Here is a 23109-nt window from a genome sequence, read left to right as displayed (position 1 = left end):
GAGTGGAGTCCACGGGCGGCGGTGGTAGCCTGGCCTGTACCTACCTCACTCTTCCTCCTGCCTGCCTGCCTGCTCTCCGTCCTGCCTCTCCTCCTCCTTCCTCCTCCTGCTCTAGTTGGTGGCAACTGCCACACGGGGCTGGCGGGCTGAGCTTGGCTGCCTGGCTGCCTGGCTGGCTGGCAGGACGGTGCGTGTTGGCAACCCAGCAGCGAATTACCTCCTGCCGCCGCTAGTTGGCAACCCTAGAGCTGGCTCGTGGAACTATCTGCTTTAGTTAGTGGCAACCTGGCCGCTGCTTAGCTGGTGGCTCTGGTGAACCTGCGGGGTAGTGGTGCTCTGACAGCCAGGTGGTGCTGAGGCCTGGGCTGCTGGTGCTCGCTCGCTCGCTCGCTCACCAGCACTCTCTTGGTGCCTTCTTTATAACACCGCTGGCTGGCAACTCGTACGTGCTGACGCTCTCCAACTCTTGAGGAAGTAGCCATTTGATGACACGTACCTTTTGGTAGCTGGACGAGCCAGAAGGACGTGTCTTGTGTGTGGTAGTGCCTCGTCACATGATTTGTGTCGTGACCAGTGTTGTAGTGTACACGAGCGACGACCCTGCCTTCTCCTGGTGACTGGTACATGGTCCAAGTACAAGCAAACCAGTTATGTGTCGCGTCCCCTGGTAGCTAGCAACTCCCGCGCCTGGTTGTTACCACTATCTGGCCATCGTTCTCGCCGGAGACCGTTATACCTGTGCCTGGTGTTTGTGGCAGTGTGTGTTACCAGAAGCAGGAGGGACACATTAGCGATGTGTGCCCTCCCTCATTCCCTCCCTCCCACTCCACCCCTCCTCGTACCTCCCACTCCCTCTCTTCCCCCCTCCCCCCCTGGTCGACCATGTCTTTGTACTGTACTCCACTTGGCCCCCCTCACCCGTCTCCCCCTCCCTTCCCACACACACACACACACACCTCAATATGCTCCCCGCACTGAGTGTACTCTGTGTCCCCCCCCCCTCCATCCAACACCCCACCACCTGTGCGGTTCCCCACCCCACCTCCCCTCACTTGTACTGTTCTCAGCCTTCACCACCTCCCTGTACTCTTGTCTTTCCCTCCTACCACTCACCTGTGATCATCCATCCCGTTCCCTGTCCATCACTTTTTACTTTCCCTCCTCTGGTTTCCCCTCCTGCCACTGCCTCTGATGTACTCTTCATCCTACTTTTGTTTTTTTTTTTCAGTCCCTTTTGTTCTTTTTCTCACGTCCCTCTCCAAAACACCGCCTCTGATCCGTTTCCACCACCGAGATGCCCACCTGTAATAGTACTCACACGGCTTTGCCTACCATTCTCACCCACCTCTTCTTTTCTCTCGAGGCCTTTCTCAGCCTCTCCCTTCCCTAGACTCTCATCTCCTTCTAGATGTGCTGTCTGTCTTGTCTCCACACACACCTCTCCCCTACGCTGGGTGTCTTCCTCCATCCTCAGGCAGTGTCCAGTACTTCCCTACGTCTGTCCTGGGTAGTGGCTATAATGATTCCCTCCCTCCCTCGCCCCCCAACGTGCCTGACTCTAGTGTAAGGTAGTTTCCCCCTTTGTCCGAGGTAGTAGTAGCTGTAGCGGTGCCCTCCTGAGCCCAGCCCTGGTGTCCGGTAGCTCCCTTGTGTTCTGGCTGGCAGGTGGTAGTGCCGGTCCGTACCCCCGCTAACCTCCTCCCTCTCCCTCCCACCCGCAGTAAATGCATGATGAAATGGACGTACTTTCCTGTAGCGTCTGTAGCTTCGTAGACATCAGCCGTGTACATGACTCAGGACCCGAGGTTGGGGGACGATAATGTTATCTCCTCTACAGTGTGATATTTCTCTCTCTCTCTCTCTCTCTCTCTCTCTCTCTCTCTCTCTCTCTCTCTCGAGTTGGATGAGTTCTCTTCCACCTACAGCCTTAGCGTTCAGTGCCTTGTTCGGTAATTCCCCTTCCATTCTCGGCCGCCTCTCCTCAGTTACTCTCACAGCGACGTCTTCAGTCTGATAACTTGCCTTACTCTCTTTCCTTTTGCTCCTGTGTGTTGTTGATGATAATGCTATTCATAGACCCTCCCTCCTGTACACGTCTCCTCCTCCTCCTCTCTCTCTCTTTCCGTCCTCCCTCCGGCCTGCCCACAACCAGAAGGCCTTACATCGGCCTCCCTGGTGAGCAGGCTGACGAAGAGGTCCACGACCGGCGGCGCAAGTTCGACCCTCTGGTTCCCCACCAGTGGTCGCTTATAACTACCTTCCTCTCTCCCCCCCCAAAAAAAAAATCATGACTCTTCCCCTTACCCAAGGGAGTGAGAGCTGCTTCCTCCCTCGCTTCTCCGCGACTTTCATCCCTCCTCCAGTCTTCCCTCTAACACTTCTCTACATTCCCCCCTCCCTTACCTTCGCCTCAACCGCATAGGCTGCGAGATACTAACCTTTCTCTTGCCTTACTCCTCCACACCACACTACAGGTCTTCCCCTCCTCCCCTCCCCACTCTTCTCCCCGTAACTCCGCCCCCCCCCTCCCTTCCTCCCACCCCCCCCCACCCACACACCCCCCCTCGCTACCTGCCAACGCCAAGTACCTGACTGAGCCGACCTGCTGACTCGCCCTCCATTCATTCAGAGACTCCCAGAGGAGCCGAGAGAGGGCGCCAGTGGCGGTGTGACGTGGTGACCGCAGGAGTTTCGCGTCTCGGTTATATATATATGTATATATATATATATATATATATATATATATATATATATATATATATATATATATATATATTATGAATTCATATAGCTCTTGGGGAGCCAAGAGCTCCGTTGTCCGGCGAGAGGAGATGATGAGATATAGGTGTGCAGGCAAGTTAGAGGACACAGGTCGGCGCTGACGAACAGGCCTCAGGACCTGCTGCCCCCGCTGGTGAAGGCTCGCTTCCCTACACCGGTCGCCGTTACCCGAATGTGTGTGTGGGGGGGAAAGGTCCCATTTGAAAGAAAAAAAATATCCCACGTTGAAACGAAAGGTGGATTGAAATAATGGGCAAAGAGATCGAGTCGAAAGAAGAAGATCTGGTGACGATAAGGAAAACGGAACAAATGAAAATGTAATCGAATGTTATGTAGATGAATAAGAATGGAAAGGATGGATGAAGCAGTGTAGTGAGCAGGAGCGAACAAGTGGCGCGAGTATTGACTAAATTCCATGGTTGTACACGCCGAGGGTCAACCCCCATCAGTGAATCAAGTGACGAGACGCCCCCCCCCCCCCCATTTGTAGAGCTTCGTAAAGCAAAGCATCAGCGCCATCACATTGTGGTACATTGTTACCAGACGCTTGAGTGCCCGTAACGCCCTCTGTTGTGACGTGTTTGTGACAAAAACACTGGAGTGCCGTAACGCCTTGTGTTGTGATGTGTTTGTAGCAGACACTTGAGTAACGCCTTCTGTTGTGTTTTGTTTGTAACAAGCACCTGAGTGCCGTAACGTCTTGTGTTGTGATGTGTTTGTAGCAAACACCTGAGTGCCGTTAAGTCCCCCCGTTGTGATGTGTTTGCAACAAGCACTTGAGTGCGGTTAAGTCCCCCCCGTTGTGATGTGTTTGTAACAAGCACTTGTGAGCCGTTAAGTCTCCCGTTGTGATGTGTTCGTATACCAGACATGCAAGTGGGGCCACATCTCCTGTTGTGGTTCATTTGAAACGTGTCGCCGCCAAACAAGCGGCGTAACGCCTTGTGTTGTGATTTGTTTGTGGCGAACGCTTGAGTGACGATTCAAGTCTTCAAGTTGTGAAGTGCTTTGTGATAGCCTCTTGAGTGCTGTAACCCCGCCTCTGGCTTTGCTGGTGCTTGCACGAGAGAGCCAGCATCTGGAAACAAATGGTTCGTGAGTTATTAGATCAAAGAAAATCTTCGTCTACAACTTGTAAAGAAAATAGGAAATCTATTCTTGTGATGTTTTCCTTCCCATCTCCATCATCAGCCTGGATATCACGAGCAATGTCGCCCTATGAACGAGGCGAGATTCGTAGCGTTGAAACTGTGGAACGAAATTCTACAAACATTTGAATAATGTTACTGAAATAATCACTTGATCAATGTTATAGAAAATATATATATATTATCACAGGAAAGAGAAAATCCTAGTTATTTGTTCAAGTAAAATTGATGAAGTTTGTTGTTTGTGACAACCTGATATAGAATACTGAAAGCTGTTGTGGAAACGAGACCAAAAATTGTTTGGCAAGACAGTCGTATCTCACAGTGACAGAAATCATGTTCGCGTGCTGGCTGGCTATCTACCGTACCTTCTTAATGACTCTTCATACACTCGTATCTAGACAACAGTGCTGGGTAAATCTTCCTCATCAATCTCTGAGGATCGTGAAGTGATAGTTAATATTTCTCTCTCTCTCTCTCTCTCTCTCTCTCTCTCTCTCTCTCTCTCTCTCTCTCTCTCTCTCTCTCTTCTCTCTGCCTCTGTAAATTTTATCTTTTTCTGTTTTTTTACGAGATTTATTTTTTTTTTTTTCTAAATAGCCAGACGTATCTTGGTCAGTGTGCGTGTAAGGGGCGGACAGTACAGACACTGTAATGCTTTTTGTAACAAGCCTAATGACCTGACGAGCATTTCATTCTGTCGTGTGAAGTGTACGCTGGAGTGAAAAAATGCAGTGTTCCACGAGAAAGAAAATAGTATGATACAATGTCTGGAAAATACATTGTACCTTGCAGACGGTTAAGTCCTTTTTCTTGCGTAAGATGAAGACGATATATATATTTATTTTTCTTCTCAAGTAATGAATCCATATATTTGGAAATACCCGGTGCCTTTCTAATATGGTTCCTATGAGTGCACTATAGTACTTGAAAACACAGTGTACCGTGGTAGTTAAATCGTGTAACTTATGAAGATAGAGAAAATTCGGAACTGGTGTTAGACGGTTATGCGGTCATACAAGTTCTTGACCCGTGTTATTTTCTTCATTCACGACCCGTCATCTTAACTACCAGACGGAGTGGCAAACCACTTCGTTGCGGTCTGGAAGGCCGCTTACTACCGGATCTGTGAGAAAATCATTTACGTCTTCTCCTTGATATTGCTAAAGTATTGTGAGAGACTGTGAGGTCGTGCTGGTGTCCCTGTGACTCACACACCAGATTGAAAGAAAGAATCTCTCAAGAACAATTTGAAAACCACTCCAAGTGTATTCTGAAAACACTGTGCCTAAGTACAATCCTGAAGGAAGAAAATCACTTGATATCTTAAGACTCCTCTAAAGAGGATTCGATCCTGGAGCCGAACCCTTATCGAGTGGCCCCCGGTGCCACACCATTAGTTACATGGCATTTAAGAAGAGGGGAGGCTGCCTGTGGATTACCTCACGCTTGATAACGACCTGCAATTATCGGCCAGGGTGAACTGCCTGGTAGTAGTACTGAGTGGTGATTACGCCCTAGTATGGTGGCATGGTGAGATGCACGATGATAAGAACATGAAAAAAGTATGCAGTGAATAAGACCAGAACAAATTAGGTGATTGAAGCACACATTGTGGAGGGACGTTTTCGATCTGTAGAACCTGAGGCAAAGTGAAAGGTGCCGCGCAATGGTGAATAACTTATGAATATGACGAGAAGGATGATAAATACAGTGACAAGCAAGGTGAAGGATTATGATGGGAATGCGGTGAGAGTGAACACGTCGGGAGCATGGTGGTGAGAGGTGGTTGGAGAGCCCTCACCACAGGAGCGAAGGAGGCGGCAAACGGAAACATGATACAAGGAAGAGTGAAGTACGTTTATATAGACTGGTTCTTGAGGTGTCGCAGATGTCCGTGAGACGCAGCGCAAGCTGATTTTCTTTTCGTTCTTGTAAAAGTCAATTAAGGAGAACTTTGGGGCGTGATGGAGACGATAGACGTGCCATCTGTTGGAGGGGTACTAAAGAAAGATCTAGATGTTTGTATACCATTAGATAGCCATCTGTCTGGGTGATAACTAGGGTCGCAAACCATCTCTGTCCAGACGGCAAGAGAACAGCCATCTCTTAAAGGTGACAGACGGTACGTCATCTGTCGAGCTGCCGGTAGAAATATCCATCTGTGTGGGTGACAGTAATAGCTCCGTGGCTTAATTAGCAAGTTGGCAGAATAAACAGGTCGATACTCAACCTGGGAAAGAAAATGTCGAAATCTCTACCTCCCGTCGTCCTACACAAAATTCTTTGTTTGTCGAACCATATTTATCCAGCAGTTACGCTGGTGCAACAAACACATTACATGTGAGTGTGGCGGGGGAAGTGTAGGCGAATGGCCCTCTTGCAACCAGTGCCCGTGTATGCGTTGGACATCAACAATACACACACTCTATCATGTGTATCATACACGTCATACATACTGAATCTGGGATGATGATTCTTCGTTATTTGAGATGTGATGAAACAAGTGATATTGTTAGTGTAGGAGAGAGAGAGAGAGAGAGAGAGAGAGAGAGAGAGAGAGAGAGAGAGAGAGAGAGAGAGAGAGAGAGAACTGGTTGGCTGAAGATTGAATCGCCTTCGTTTAAGTTAAACTAGAGATGGGTAGACTTCATCCAAGTCATGTAGGGTCAGGTTAGGTCAGAATTAGTCATGGCAGGTGTTGAATGATGTCTGATCAGGTCAGGTTGTTCATCTACCTTTCATCATGTATCTGTTACAGACACAATTTTGTAGCAAGCATTAACCAAGAGGTGGTCTCGTGAACACAAGCTCTCGCTTCACTTACTTTCCAACAAGGCAGTTCACATTCAGTGCACTTGAAGTACCCGACAGTAGACGTGCGCGTTAGCGACCAGCTGGACCACAATATAATAAAGTCGTCCCTCGATTGACGCTCAGAAAGATATCTTTAAAAGATAACTTTAACAGAGAATTCCTCCTCTGTGCTGCATCTGTATCACATTACATATAGAATGTCGACCCATGAAATCCGTTGACCCCACTTGACCTTGGAAGCAATGATGTGGTCCTTGAGCACGATAACCTAACCCTTCTGAACCCGATAACTTTTCCCTCTTGACTGTGATATCCAGATCTCTTTAGCATGATGACCTTTGAATATGATAACCCCCCACCTCTCTTGGGTACTGTAGCTTCGCCCCTCCAGTGAAGACGAGAAATATCTAATTCCCCTAATTACCTTAATTACGATAACTTAAGCCCTGTATATGTGATAATTAAGACCCTAGAGTGCAGGGATTAAAGCCCTTCAGAACCAAGTAAGATATTTATCATCACGGCTCCTACGCTCGGGGGGGAGCGGGCGATCACAAGTCAACACAGGGGCCCCAATATGGCCAATCAGATCTCTAGTTTGTTGACGAGTCACGAAGTGATCTTTTAATGGCTTCTTCCTCCACCACGGTAACTTGATTAACGAGGCTTCCACCTCCATCTTTTTGGGTTTTTTTTGGCTTCTTGCTTGTCTTCCTCCGCCTTCTCCTCCTCGTCCTCGTCCCCCCCATATCCTTTACCCTTCCTCCTCTTCTTCTCACTCACTCCTCCTCCGCTCTTCCACATCTCCTTTAGACTTCTTCGCCACTCCTCAACGCCCCCTTTTCTCCACCTCAGCAGCCGGCTTGATGATAATGACATCGCAGCGATCGATGACGTCACCTCAGGGTGGGGGGGGGCTGGGTCATGACGTAGTCGGAGGCTCGGTCCTGTCATGCGCGCAGATGCCCCCCGTCCCTCTGGGTCGTGATGTCACGAGTATGATGACGTGATTAGGTTCCTCCTCCTCCTCCTCCTCCGTCGTCGTCGTATCACAGCTTATGCTCCGCCCTCAGCTTCGAAGATACAGAGACACTTCGGTGTCATCTCTCTCTCTCTCTCTCTCTCTCTCTCTCTCTCTCTCTCTCTCTCTCTCTCTCATGATGAAGTCATCTCTTGATTCTGTAAACATTGCCCTCCTGCACCTGAGGGGAGAGAGGATGCTCCAGCCGCCTTGACCCCGGCAGTAGACAGATGGGGGGGTTTGAGTAGGTAGGATGAAGCGATCTATTTGACTGAGATAAACCACTGATGTGTTCCTAGTCGTAAGCATCTCCCTTGCATGACATACACTCCATCTCACATTGTACGACACTGCACAGCATGGATCACACCGAGACACCACATCAAACCCATGTATTGATGACTCGTTAATCACTCTCATCAAGATCGTTAATCATTCTTCTCTAGATCGCTCTAGATCGTTAATCACTCATCAAGATCGTTAATCACTCATCTAGATCGTTAATTACTCATCAAGATCGTTAATCACTCATCTAGATCGTTAATCACTCATCAAGATCGTTAATCACTCATCTAGATCGTTAATCACTCATCTTGGTCGTTAATCACTCATTTAGATCGTTAATCACTCATCTTGGTCGTTAATCACTCTCATCTAGATCTTTAATCACCCTCATCTAGAGCAGTGCCATTCAACCTCTTCCACTCCGCACTCCACCACCTGCAGATATGTTTCAGCTGTAAAGCACGGTTCGCGGCCGCTTTTACGCAGCGCAGGTTGAAAAGCATTGGTCTGGAGGTCACTGTCATTTCACTGCTAACGCTCGTCGAGAGTTAGCAGTGACCGCTCACGTGATCATGGTCAGTTAGTTGGTAGGTGACTGTGTGAGCTTGGAGTCGCTTGGGCTGTGACCTGACTCCATCAGAGCTTCACGCTTGTAACAGACGTATGTGTATACAGTACGTCTTATAGTGAGACTTACTTTAAACCAGATATTAGCATCATGATTTGAATTCACGCAGAGCTTTCCATAGATCGCTTCATTTATTGACAGGCCAAAGCTTTTAATGATTTCACTCATTTTACAGTATCAGGTCTTCGCAAACAGACGTGTTTTCAATGGGTCGTTCATAAAAGGTCTCGTTTGCCATCGCGCATTACGTTGACAGGTGTGTATCATCAAGTGGTCATTCATAAATCATCTTTGTTTACGACCCCCAGATATGACTTCCACCCGTCATTCATAAAGTGTTTCATTTATAGCCACGCATCCATTGACAATTTTAGGAGGTTCATTCATGATTTTTTTTTTTTGTAGTTTACTATCGCGCGTCCATACACATGTCCACGTCAGCTAGTGTTTTGGGTTTTTTTCCTTATTTGACATCTTCCTTCAAGCATCCACAGGCAAACTTGCCATCAGCTGGTCATTTACAAAGTGACTCAGTGGCAAGCGCGCATCCGTAAACAGACATAACCCTCACGCGGTCATGCGTAAATTGAATCGTTTACAATCAGATTTACATAGCTGAACTTGTCACCAGCCAGCCATGTACAGAACTGATTTATTTACAAGCGGGAGGTGTCTTGACTTTCATACTTGGATTATTGAATTAAGATGTCATTTAGCTGTCAGTACGATAGCATGGCCCTAGTACCACACTGATACACGCATCAATAGATTGATGTTACTAAGAGAAACATTTAGTTTAGGTACAGATGTATTTAAGATTATTTTAGTAACTTTTTCAGTGAAAATCAATTTTTTTTTATTGTAAAAAAAAAACTTGAAAATTATATTAGGAATTTGATTAGGAGAAAATTCTCTCTCTCTCTCTCTCTCTCTCTCTCTCTCTCTCTCTCTCTCTCTCTCTCTCTCTCTCTCTCTCTCTCTCTCTCTCAGCCATTGATGTGCCTCACGTACATGAGCCAGTACAGCCTCCCTCCTGGCCACCTATACACACACACACACACACACACACACACACACACACACACACCTCATGTGTTCTGCACTAGGGCGATTGACATGCACTCGCTCGAATACCTGATCACATGGTTCATACACTTGACCTTAGCCAATTAGATGGTTCACTCGTTTGACATGAACCAAACTGGATGTGTCTGGCATGCCCAGGATACAGCTCGCGAGACACTTCACCTCGGCCGGTGAAGTGCGAGACATCCTCGACGTCAGAGGGTCAGATGTCTCTCGATTAGTATCAGAGACCAAGTCTTGGGATGTGCCCCGGCGGGAGGCGGTCCCTAGCCAAAGTGTTTTTCCTCAGGACACCTGAGCCGCGTCGTGTCTGAGGAGAATCAATGGACTTGGTCAGGCTGCGAGGAGAGAGAGAGAGAGGCAGAGAGAGAGAGAGGAAAGGAGAGGAGGGAGGGAGAGGGAACAAACTGTGGGAGGACGCAGCATGGGAGAAGAGAAGGCAGGAGGAAGGTGATAAACTGTGATGGTTTGGGTGGTTGATAAGGCAGGAAGAAGCGAGGAATGGATAGTGTAGGTGAGAGAGAGAGAGAGAGAGAGAGAGAGAGAGAGAGAGAGAGAGAGAGAGAGAGAGAGAGAGAGAGAAGGGAGAGGGCATAAAGAAGAGAGGGATAGCAGGGAGGAAGGTGACTTCACGGGTGGAAAATACTTCTGTTATAAGAGTTTCTGGGAATTAATGACCAGTTTCAAAGTATCGACGGCTGTAGAATGACTTAAAGCTGAGGGTTTAGTGACCCGACCTGCCTGACGGGGAGGGGCCAGTGTGCCCACCGGCAGGAGGGAACCCGGCCGTGGAGTGTGTGGGGGCGCTAGCCGTGCTTACACTGTACCAGGCTGGACACTGACGTTATTCGTGACTCAAATATTTCAGTAACATGATTGGTTTTCACGACCCAATTATGCAGACGATCTTCTTTCAAAGGGTCACGGTTGTTCCATAGGCTGGCTTGGCCGTCCAGGACCTAACCTAACCTTGTAATACATTCGTTGAATAAGTCCACAAAATTACCTTCCGGTATTTTCACTTCGTTTGTGACGACGAAAACGGGTGCAGAGAAGTGCTTAAATTGTACCTCATGTTTTGAAACTTGGATTACTATAGGGTACGTACAAGCTTGGCTTTGTAACCCTTTCCCCGTCAAAGAAAAGTTAAGATAACTCTTCAGAAATTATAGAACTTGAGTTGCATTTGGTCCTCAGTGCGTGTCGACGAAATTGACGTTGATCCCGATAATATGCTTATCTTTAGTGTTATGCTATTGTAAAACAGAGATTAAGTTAATCCATTATGTAGTCTTCACCATCATGATCTCAATATTAGTTGCTCTGGGTCGTAGTCTTCACCAGACAAATGATGTTCTATTCTACGTGCAGCGTTGCTCAAGCTGTACTGCCTCTTTTCCTGAAGACAAAAATTTTAAGACTTCGAGCCACTTGGTCTAATAATCGTATCTCGCAGGAGTCGTTCATTTGATCATCTTAACTCACTACAGCTCGGGGTGAAATGTGAGACTCGATCTAAGGTCACTTGGTCGTTAGGGTGGGTCACGTCTGGTCACACACACCCTCGTTACGTGACCGACCACCACCGCTGGAGATGCAGTCACATAAGGACATTATTTCGACCCCGCCTCTCCCATCCTCTCCATCGTTGTTCCCCTTCCAAACCCCTCCTCTTCGGACTCCCTTCACCCTAATCTTTAACCGTCCTCCTCCTCTTTTCCGTCCTTATCCGACAGCTTCCTCCCTCTCAGGCCTCCTTAGACGTCTTGTTATCAGTTTTCCTACACTTGCGTCCACAACCTTCCCCATCCGTCCCTCTCTCAGCCTCCTCCTCTTCCTCTCATTCCTGATTTCCTTTCATCCTCCCTCTCGTTCCCGCCTCATATCCGCCAGCCTCTCCTCCACCCTTCCTTCTCCTCCATCTTTCCCTCCGTGATGAAACCCTGGCATTTGTCCCTTTAGCACCTTTTTCCCCCCCGATGCTCTTAACGTCAGCACTCTTGTGTGGCGTCTCCCACAGCTCCCAGCCAGCCCTTAGTATGCTTCCTTTTGACACTGCTGTCTTTCTCCAGCGTCCCCTTTGATGTTTCCCAATACCTTGCATGAGACCCTCGCGCAAGACATCTTCCAGCAACAGTCAAAAGAAGGAACTTTTCCCGTTCACATTTTCCTATAAAATTGCCATGGCAGTATACTGCTCTCTACATTCTACATGGTGTTCCTTGTGAGCTTTTCCTCCCTGCCGGCTGTTGTGTCGGAGGGAGTGGTGGGCGGGGAGGTGCCGTCTGCTTTACTCTCCCCGTCGCTGCCACAAATGAGATTATGATCTCCGAACACTACTACTCTCCTCCACCAGATAACCTCGTCAGGGACCATCACATCCCCGGTTATCAGCCCTTCTCATGTACTGCCATGCGCAACTGGCATGGCACCCTCACTTCAGACGTGCCCCACATACTAGCATGACACCCTCACTTCAGACGTCCCCCACTTACTAGCATGACACCCTCACTTCAGACTTTTTCCAACAATAAACAGAGCACCCTCACTTTACACGTTCTCCACATGCTAGCATGACACTCACACCTCAAACCTCCAGCAGCTAGCATGATACCCCTCACTTCAGACGTTCTCCAACTACAAGCATGACACTCTGACCTCAACCCTCCAACAACAAGCATGACATCTTCACCTCGGAACGTTGTACAACATCAAGCATGACATCCTCACCTCGAGCCTCCAACAACTAGCATGACGCTTTCACCTCCAACCTCCAACCTCCAGCATGACAACCTTGCCACACCATCACCTCAGACGCCCTCCAAGAACTAGCATGACGCCTTCGGCTCAGACATTCTTATCAGCCCTCGACGTTCCCTCAGCTCCCACCTCCTCCAGCGACCCGCCTCAGTAATCTCAGCTCAAACAGTCGTCTCGGCGACATCATCACCTCACACATTCCCTGAACAGTGTCAAGTGACAGTTAGGTTCCGGGAGATCGGGGTCTTGATAACGTCGTATGTGAATATATAGTTTCCCATCAGGCTGTAGGACGCTAAAGTATCTTGATTAAAGTTTTACGTAGAGAGATCATAGGTATACGACGCAGTGTCCGTATATATTTACGACGAGAGTTGAGTAGATCAGCCCAGTGCGTTTTGGGTCATACCTTTTATCCTCGGACGTTGCTCAGCTTAACTGGAACCAGTTGACACCGTTTGTCTGTTAGAGTGACCGACCCCTTCCCTCTCATGATAACATTCAACAGACATTTTTTTCTTAACGTTGATGACAACAGATTGTATACCGTACAACGGCAACCGATGGTATACCATGAGTACTGTTGGCTTCACATTTCTGGATTCCCAGTTTATGAAATAACTTTAGAGTTTTTCACCGGAAAAAAAGACCAGTTATTGAAAAAAGAGAATGACTGAAAAGATTCTAAACCTTTTGATATATATATATATAAAGAGATGAAACACTTTTCACTCATAAAGGAATCCGATCGTGTACTTTCTTATCAGTTACTTATACATTGTATCCTCCATTGTGAGTGTTTTAGCCGAAGGTACATTTATGTCTTTACGTATCTTTAAGGAATATTATCAGGTGTGCTGGCGTGGAACTGTATCCCGAATGATGAAATTCCGCTCATAAAGTGAAGGACTAGAGCAGGTCATAAGGGAGACCCCGTTGTGGTATATGTCACCTCAGTATTTCAGGTTATTCTTTTCCATTAAAGTAGCCGTCGAGTTCAGTGGTCTCTACTTCGAGGAGCTGTTGTTCCAGCTACTGTCTGAGTCTCTGTTGATATAAATGATGACGGGTTCTTTCAATGGCATCAGAATCAATTCAGTCGGGTTTGGAAGGCCATCAGTGTATGTTACATATTTTAATCATATCATAAGTGTTTCTTGGTCGTTTCATGTACCGGAGAGAAAAAAAAAATGAGAACAAGAAGCGAGTATCGAAGGCCTCAATGAGTTAGTTAGTTTCTCGGGTGTCCAAGACTTGAGCCACCCTTCGTTTTCATCTGAAAGACTTAGGTGGAAGGAAGGAAGGAGAGAGAGAGAGAGAGAGAGAGAGAGAGAGAGAGAGAGAGAGAGAAATCACCAGGTATAGAGATGCATAAAATCACAGAACATAAAACACAAAAAGAAGGAAACATATTTAAAGATATGTATTTAGTAATTACAACCCTGAAAGCTCTCGTAGAGAAAAGAAAATATGATAAACGAAGTTTAGAAAATGATAAGATGACCCACGGTAACTTGTCCTTTGTGTCGCTAAGCAAAGATAACTACAATTTTGAACCGATCGTCCCTTCTCAAAACTCTCTTATGATCTTGCTCCGTAAAGATTTGACTACTGCGTAAAACGCATTTTCTTGACCTTATTTTGACCCGGTCATCTTAGGTCGTTCGCTGAAGTTAGTTCGAAGAGAAAACAATAGACACAGGTGAAAGCTCGACTCTAGGACACCGGAAATTTTGTATCTCTTGCTAACGAGGTGGTGCAGTCGACTGGTGCTTACCCACGCCATCCATATGTTGTTATAACATCACGCGGTACGTATCATTGGGGTAAAGACACCTTTGTGCAACTATCCTCGTGAACTTCGAGAAGTAACCTCGCAAACTCCGAAGAACAGTTATTCTGTGTATACGTTAGTTAGTCTCCTTACCTGAAGCTATAGACGGTCTGTACCCGGCTTAACTTATGGTGCACGAAGTTACAGCAGAATCGACAGTCGCCCAAACTAAAGTGTGGCGGGAGTAACAGCGTTGAAGGGCGATGTGCGCGGAAATAAATAGGAGGTTAATGCCGGCAAAAAGGCTCCTTATTAGCATGGTTCCATTCTTAGCTGGCGAGGAGTGTACGGGCCTGGCGATATGACGCAGTGTATGGCCTCGAAAGGGAACGTAGAGCAAAGTCATTTCATCATTTTCCAAGGAATTTCGATTCTATAAGATCGTGCGGTAAGATGACCGCCTCTGCCTGCGGTAAAATCTGAGGTTAAATAGGGTCAGAGCCCAGCCAGTAAGGTCACGACATAGGAACTTATCTGCTTGAACGACACAGCGGCTAGTTTGTACGTCTGGGGGACGTGTTCGGCCAACGCCTGTGCTCTCAGCTGGTTACATGGCACGGTGTTGTGACGTCAGCACCTCGTCGTAGTCAATACAGGAACTGTATCGTCAATATTCGTCATAGGACAAGTTACCGACCGTGCAGCCCTACTACCTCGCACTCATCTCATAACACAAGCTTTGCTCTCTGTCCGGAGGGCAGAACGTGGACCCGGTGTGGAATTTTGATTTGGGATTAGCGAGGTGATAAGTGGGGGAAGTTGCTCAGGTCTTGTGGCAAGTCCCACACACTTGCTTGCCTCGAGTGCGTCAGAACGTTGCACCGAAGACATGCCGATTGTGGACTTTGCGATGAACTTAATAGCAAAATTCTATTTGATTCTTGCTCTAGAAAAACCTCTGCTGTAGCACAGGGTACTAGCAGCAGCAGATCTGGTCTGCAAGTCGTCATGTAAACCCACGGGACGTGGTATATAGTCTTAGTTTCCGTTGGCTTCATCTCGGTAATGTTTAGCTGCCGGACAGACGAACTCGCGTGGTCTGGCAGAAGGCGAACGTGTGGCGCAGTAAACTACCCGAGTTGTTGTTCTTTCTTTTTTTCTATGTGATTTATTATTCATTCAGACATGGCGGGAGGAAGTATGTACCTTAGTCACACCAGAAAAACATCGAATATATCTTACAAAGATATTTCCACATCTTGATCCTCGACACGAAACATTTGCCATCCAAGCAAAGCTCATGTCAGGTCGAAGATTGTTTTTAAGTTGTCCAGGAGGGAGGGAGGGAGGGTGGAGTGGTCGTCACCCACACAGCTCGAGGTTAGAGATGATCGTCACCCATGCATCTCGAGGTTCCGGCGAAGCAGAAGACTACATATACCCGATAACACGGTTAAAAGATAAAGAAAAATGTGCTATAGGAAAGTAAAGTCACTTTCCAGTGACTTCCATTGGCGTCGTTCGGTGCCGGCTGGTCCTCGAAGTATTTGACCGAGGCCGTGAGATATGTCATCATGATCTGAAAATGCACACACACACACACACACACACACACTGCCAGCCTTGCCCGTCTTCGGGAATGCGGGAGTCGTGGTTCTGAATGTGGGGTTGTGAACCTGTGTCCTTGTGGCAGCAGCGCGGGTCAGAGCTGATGGTCACCCAGCAGATGGATATCGGAAACAGCGGCGAAAGAGATGGCTAATATGGGGGCGAGCGCGGCGTCAGCCCGGAGAATGAGTTAAGTAGATTTTATTGGATAAACTGATTTCGATAGATAGATTGTTTGCCAGCACTTCGTGCAGAGGTCATCCGAAAGAGTTCTCATTCCAGTTTAAAATCCCCTTTTCCCCCCCACGAATCTTAAAGACTTGAAAACTCACTCCTCCTCTTGCTTGACATGTTCAGTGATATGTGTCTGTTTACCAGACATGATAATCTTACCTTCAGTAGCTACTTTAAAAGCTTTCCTTCTAAATTAGAGGCTGTAAATATTTCGTTTAATTAACCAAAAAAGAATATAAACATTTACCCCTTCTACGTTAACCTGTTCAATAATGCATCATTCCCTAATTACTGAGACTTTTCCTTATATTGTAACTTCCTAGATACATTTATTCAGTACTTCAGAGATCTTGGAACACACCATCATCGTATACCCTTAAAACTTATGCATCACTCTGAACCTTAAGACTTAAAAAGACTCCATCAACATACCTTAAGATCCATAAAAACCCTGAGCCTCACATCTTAAAAACCATAAATATAAATCTCTGTTGCCTTAATGACAAAAGAACTCCTCACCCCCTTAACTTAAAAACCTAAAACTTCTCTTGTTTTTTCTATAAAGGCATGAATATTTTCCTTCCATTATTTAAAACCCTACTTAAACTGCCAAACAGTACACGAAAAAATATATAAAAAAAATTCACCTTTACCTAAAATACGTCAACTCAACCCCTTACCTTAAACAGCGTCAACACAGCTCCACCCAGTGCATGAACTACCATCCCAATGAACCTTCCCTGTTAACATCTCCTCCGTTCCCGTTAAAAGAGGTCCATTTTTCTCTCCCTTCTCTCTCCTCCGCCCTCCACATCCCTCCCCTCCCCTTTCTCCCCCCTTTTCTCCCTTCGCTCGTATCTTATCAGCCAGTGTCGTTAACGCTGACTGAGCCGAAAGCGACGGAGTCCTATCATTGGATAACGATAGCAAATAAGAACCATCAGTAAGACCCCGGTCAGCGAACGTTGGTGAGGCCGGACGATAAATAAATCATGGGAAAGATGCGTACGAAGGCAAGGGGTTTGCTCAAGGCGTGGAGGGGGAGGAGAGGGGTTGTAGGAGGAGTGTTGAGGGGATGGGGGGGGTTTTACTACCTCCACTGCGCTGGCTATGTCCCTCCACGACCCCTCCTCTCTACCGCGTGGTCAAAGTCTAGTCGTGTATATGTGTGTGTGTGTGTGTGTTTGTGTGTGTGTGTGTGGTGCCGAACACCCACGTAAAGAGGGGAGGATGGCCGTCCCTCACGGACCACTTTTGCGATGCCTTCAACCCTGCAGGACGCTGCTGGAGTTCCTTCCGATCCTGGTAGATACTGACGCACTCATGGTTGACCGTCGCCTGGAAGACCACGCCCTGGAGTCTACAAGTAAAGCCAAGAGAACCTGACTCCGTTTTCCATCAGTGAAGACCCCAGTGAATTCCAGGCAAACCCTTCAGTACCAGTGGCTCCCCACTGGAATAAAAGACACCCCCTCCCCCTCACACACAAAGGGCCCCCCTTCCAGTCCCCCTTCATGTGTGTCCCTTGACCTACATGCCCCACTGCCTCCCGTGATAACACTCCCCCCCCCCCCCCCCCCCCCTCACTGTTGCGCCCGCTGCACGGTCCCATAGCGACGTGTTGCACGGTTGATTAGTTACGGGTTTTCCAGCGAACCATTTTGTGACGAGGATTAGTGTGTAGCTTGAGGGGGCGTGCAGCGTGGGGGACGCGCAGCGAGGCATAGCGTGCCTCACACTTAACCTGGAACACGAGCGCCCACAACCCCCCGCCCCTCCCACACGTTCCTGTGGTAGCATGTAGCGTTGTCGTCGCGTTCGTCCGGCGTTCTATTGATCGACATGCTTTCAAATAGTTGTTGTGAAGAGCCTGGTGTAGCCCAGCTCCACGCACCTTCACATGAATCATCCAAAGGTTGTGCTAACATAATATTTCTGTTGAGTTCCAGATTCTACCCCCCTCCCTCCCCCATTCTCGGTGGAGTGCACCACGAAGACACTTTGGGAGTGTACGAGGAGTAACTGTTGTGCTGAGCATGGCGGTGTCGCGCCGGTGTGTGTAGTTTGCCGCAGGTGTTAGTGGCCGTGCGTGGCAGCAATGGCCCTGCGGAGGTCGCCATGTCCCACCGGCGGAGTAACAGCCTGACGGGCAGTGCCAAGGTGTCTGACATCCAAGTCCCCACCGCCCAGGGGAGGACCAGGCCCCCACCGCCCCAGAAGGCCTCTAGTCTGGACGTTGAGCATGGCGCGGGTGGCGGTCCTAGCCTCGACGGGGCTGAAGGCTCGCGGCGGGGGCGGTCGGAGAACCTGGCGCAAGCCGCCATTTCGGTGGCCCAAAGTGCCTACGAGGCTCTGGAGAATCGCAGCGAGGCCATCTTCCAGCGGTTCGATGATTCGATTGACGAACTGGAGAGCGGCCCGTTGGTGCAGACGGCGAAGGCGACGGTCCAACGAGCCGCCACCGTCATCGAGAAGCCGGTGGGGCGGATCAAGCAGAGCTGGCTCGTTGAAGAGGTGAGCGGTGTCATCACGGAAATTGAGAACACGGAAGTGGTGCAGGCGGCGAGAGGAAGAGCTCGCCAGGCCTACATGTACGTGGAGCCCATCAGCGAGAAGATCTTAAGTCGCATGGGAAGCCTCGATACTGAAGAGGAGGGCGAGGTGCAGTTTGTGATTCCCCCTTCGATGCAGAGGCCTAGTGGCAAGGCTATAGAAGCCCCCGTTAAGGCCAGGCCTATGTTAAGACAGTTCGAACTAGATAGTAAACGAATTAAGATAGACCCTAGTCAGTACATTTCGAAAAACGAGGAAGTTCCTGAAATTCATGTGTCGGGTGAAGATGGAAGTCGTTCCGTCCTGTCTCAAGGTAGTGATATTTTGCTCAAGGTCAAAGCTCCTGACCAAATCAGTATAGTGTCCGCCACTGATTCGGAGAGACAATACGAGATCGTGCGTCCCTATAAACTGTATCGAACTCCTCCTCTTCCGCCCCCGAGGCATAAAGAACGTAGACGCTCCTTTCAAGTGAAATTATCGACTAGTGGTGTGAAATCCTCCCTCGTAGACGAGAACTCTGAAAAACGTAGATTACTAGACGAGAAACCCGACCCGTGTTATTGTAGTACTGGTGTCAGGTCGGTTCGCTTCTCTGAGGATGAGCCTGAGTCCATGGAGGACAACCAGGCGGAGGACAGCCCCGTTCCTAATACAAAGGGGAAGGACCCTGCTACTAACCTGGGTGTGAGGAGAGTAGTGGATGTCTGTGAACGCAGACCGGCGCTCAAGGATCCCTCGAAGACCCACGACGCGGTAGACAAGCGGAACTCCCTCTTGGACGAATGTGGTGAGGACCAGCCGCTGGTGCCCATAGAGTCTCTCGAGGGCTCCAGCATTGCCAAGATCAGAGAGAAGCTGCGCGAGTACAACTACAACGTCGTCTGCATCAACGGCAAGACTTTTTATGTGCCTAAATCTGTTGTGAAAGAACCGGAGGTGAAGGAGGTGTATGGAGGAGCCTCGAGTTTCTTCGAGGCGTCTCAGACTATAGACTGGCAAACTGTCAAAGGTATACATTTAAGAGGTTTCCTACAGAACATGAATACGAAAACTAATATTTTGGAGAATCATATTCATAATATATACATATATATATATATATATATATGATTTTTTTTTCTTTTTAAGAGTAGTAGACAGGTATCCTAGTTAGAACTAGGCCCCCCCCCCTAACCTCCCCTGAGTAGCAGTTTTAGAGCAGATAGTGCACTAGTTGCATGGCAGTCAGGAAGACAGTACGTGCTCCCTCTGTATGTGACTTGGCTTCAGTAAACGTTTGATATAAAAACTCATGGATTAAAACCGCAGTTTCAATAATGAAAAAACAAGAATAATGAGTTCGCTTAGATTTATTTTCTTTTAACAAAGCTTCCATTCTAAACAGACGCCTGTTAACAACAGAGGCGAAATAAACAGCCTAAGTAATGAAGAGTAAAATCCCCTGAACCCTTATCCTTCTCCGAGTGAATGCATATCTTCCCTCAGTGACCCAGAGAATGTCATCCACACCGACACTGATTGCTAGGAGCGTAGCTATCCTGAGCCAGCAGTCGGCAATGAGAAAGCTAACCCATACAGCTGAGAGCTAACCCACACAGCTGAAAAATAACACACGGCTGAAAGCTGACCCATACAGCTGAAAGCTAAACCCACACAGCTGAAAGCTAAGCCCACACAGCTGAAATCTAAGCCCACACAGCTGAAAGGTAACCCACACAGCTGAAAGAAAACAGTTTCGCTTAAGGCAACGGGTGGGCTTCTGTGGTTCACCCCCCCCTCCCTCCCTCCCTCCCCCACCCCATACCGCAAGCCACGCAAAATTTTGGCTAAGCAGGAGGCCGCTCGTTATCAGCCGCTGTTACTTGCTGCTTTGTAGCGGGGTTCATGACGTGGACTGCTTGTTCTCATGCAACGCCCCTTCCCCACATTCCTTATCTACCAGCCCTCGCTGGTCATCTAACCCGGAGATGACCGTTCCTTCTTCTGTCATCTGCAATATAGCTTCTATATTTAATTTGCTGTATCATTTGTTCTTTAATTTTCCGATTCTATACTGATATATATATATATATATATATATATATATATATATATATATATATATATATATATATATATATATATATATATATTCACTCTGTTCCCCTCGTCTCCCATATGGCTTACATATCATCCATAATTTCTTAATTTGCATCATTAGCATATGATCATCTTCTCTGGAGTTAATTTCTCTGGTATCACCTTCGTGATATTTCATTTTCTTTAACCCTGTCCGTCTTCCCCATGTTATTAACCTACCGCACCTCCGTTTTCTTTTTAATGCTTTCCTTATTCTTACGATCTGATGGACGATGTCTCATTCTGCTTTTTCACGATCTGTTTTTCCTTTAACCACTTTCTCTTGAGGATCTCCCTCCATCACTCTCCAGTTACAGTTCGATCATTCTCTCTCTCTCTCTCTCTCTCTCTCTCTCTCTCTCTCTCTCTCTCTCTCTCTCTCTCTCTCTCTCTCTCTCTCTCTCTCCACCGACCATCTTGTCCATTTTCTGTAATTACTGCAGTGTTCACTCCAGTGCTTGTCTGAGCCCACGTAACACATTCCCCTCCTTGTCTCAGCTCACGTCTGTTGTTTCCTTATTGGCATTTACTCTCTCTCTCTCTCTCTCTCTCTCTCTCTCTCTCTCTCTCTCTCTCTCTCTGTTCCTCAACCTTTGTCCCATTCTTTGTCTTTTCTGTTCCCGTCTCTTTCTTTCTAGCTAATTTCTCCCATGTTACATCATTCTCACCCTCCGCCTCTCTCTGCCGTCCTTATCTCTTTCTCATTCTGTCTCTCTCATGTCTTTACTTTTTTTTATTTTCCTGTTTGTCTCACGCATCATCTTCGTGGCCCTTGAACGCCTTTGTTTCTCTCTCTCTCTCTCTCTCTCTCTCTCTCTCTCTCTCTCTCTCTCTCTCTCTCTCTCTCTCTCTCTCTCTCGATTCTTGTCATGTCCTTTGTCAATCTCTCTTGCCCGTCCGTCAGTGCGCCTCTCCATATCTTTTTTCGTCCAGTTTCCTCTCATTGTCTTGTGTCTGTCTCTTCTCTTCGTCCCTTGTCTCTCTCTCTCTCTCTCTCTCTCTCTCTCTCTCTCTCTCTCTCTCTCTCTCTCTCTCTCTCTCTCTCGTCCCTTTGTCTCTGCTTTAATGTCATTCTCTCTCTCTCTCTCTCTCTCTCTCTCTCTCTCTCTCTCTCTCTCTCTCTCTCTCTCTCTCTCTCTCCCGTGCCATCAGCCTGTATCATAAGTTTGGCTTATTTTCATTTTGTTCCTCTGTATTTCATGTACGATAATTCGCTTGTCACATTTCCCGCCGACCGTTCCTGGTATTTTCATGAGGCCGAGGCTCCTGCCGCTGGTTGCATGCGAACGTATAATTGTCTTATTTGGAAATAGAAATTAAAAAAAGAAAAAGTGTTGCCTCCGTCACGAATTTTGGAAAATGGGGAGTTCATTTCCCACGCTTCCTTACTTAAATCGTTTTATTTTTCATAATTGTCTTTTTTATGGCTGTCCTGATCGAGTCTTGCTTGAGGAAGTTATCTGAAGGACGACTGTGAGAGGTGATGTCTGAAATCACTAAAGGAAAATATTGATCTGGTCTTTAGTAAACCACCAGATGTATGCCTGTGATATTCAGTAAACCACCAGATGTATGGCTGTGACATTCAGTAAACCACCAGATGTATGGCTGTGACTTCAGTAAACCACCAGATGTATGCTTGTAATATTTAGTAAACCACCAGATGTATGCCTGTAATATTTCATTGTCGGATTCATTGTTTATTAGTAATGTGAGTTTGGACAGTTGTATGTAAGCTCTTTTTTTATCATTTATTTTTTTGTAATGTTTCGTTTTTGACTGGAGGAGCTGCGTGCCTGAGAAGCGCGTCAGTAGGCTGCTGAAATTACGCTTGAAACTCGTGTAATGATAATTGATTTATGCGAGGCACAGCCAGTCCACGACGATATTACCTTCGTAATGATGTTCGTTATTATCCGTGAGCGGGACAGTGAGGAAAGCATGCTATCAACCTCCCTTAAGTCACACAAGACGACGGGGGACGGGCGGGAGTTGGGCGACTAGAAATCCTCCTCCTCTTGTATTTTCACTTTCTGAAAACACTGGAGAAGAAGAAGAAGCCATACGAGGATTTTTCCTTCGAGACTTAGGTTGGGTGTGTGTCTGAATAGGACATGGCTGTGACCAGATGGAAGAGAAGGGAGAGGTAGGCGCTGGGTTTGACGAGGAGAAGTCCTGGATATTCTGGCTTTGACCGAGCCAGTGGTGAAGGGGAAAGACGGATGGAGTACCCCAGGAATATTCCCGGGGGTGGGAAGGGATGTGGAGAGGATGGAGGAGGTTTAAAGTCCGA

At 47.5% G+C, this 23109-nt stretch overlaps 1 protein-coding gene across 8 annotated transcripts in view; it reads left to right on the top strand.

Moving 5' to 3' along the window:
* The first annotated feature begins 216 nt into the window (after positions 1-216).
* The window catches only part of LOC139766161 (sodium channel protein 1 brain-like), a 940735-nt gene continuing 917842 nt past the window's right edge, over positions 217-23109 (top strand). For 3 of the 8 annotated variants that reach the window (XM_071694479.1, XM_071694461.1, XM_071694452.1), the window contains exons 1-2: positions 231-442; positions 18092-19707. In XM_071694479.1, coding sequence (XP_071550580.1) covers positions 18261-19707 — 1447 coding nt within the window. In that variant the 5' untranslated portion in view covers positions 231-442; positions 18092-18260. Of the gene's footprint in view, positions 443-17793; positions 19708-23109 lie in introns of those variants that run through there. The other 5 variants (XM_071694487.1, XM_071694448.1, XM_071694434.1 and 2 more) reach the window with 5 other exon arrangements.

The sequence above is a fragment of the Panulirus ornatus genome, chromosome 4 (genome assembly GCF_036320965.1).
Source record: "Panulirus ornatus isolate Po-2019 chromosome 4, ASM3632096v1, whole genome shotgun sequence".
NCBI lineage: Eukaryota > Metazoa > Arthropoda > Malacostraca > Decapoda > Palinuridae > Panulirus > Panulirus ornatus.
This window is presented reverse-complemented; position numbering and strand designations above follow the sequence as displayed.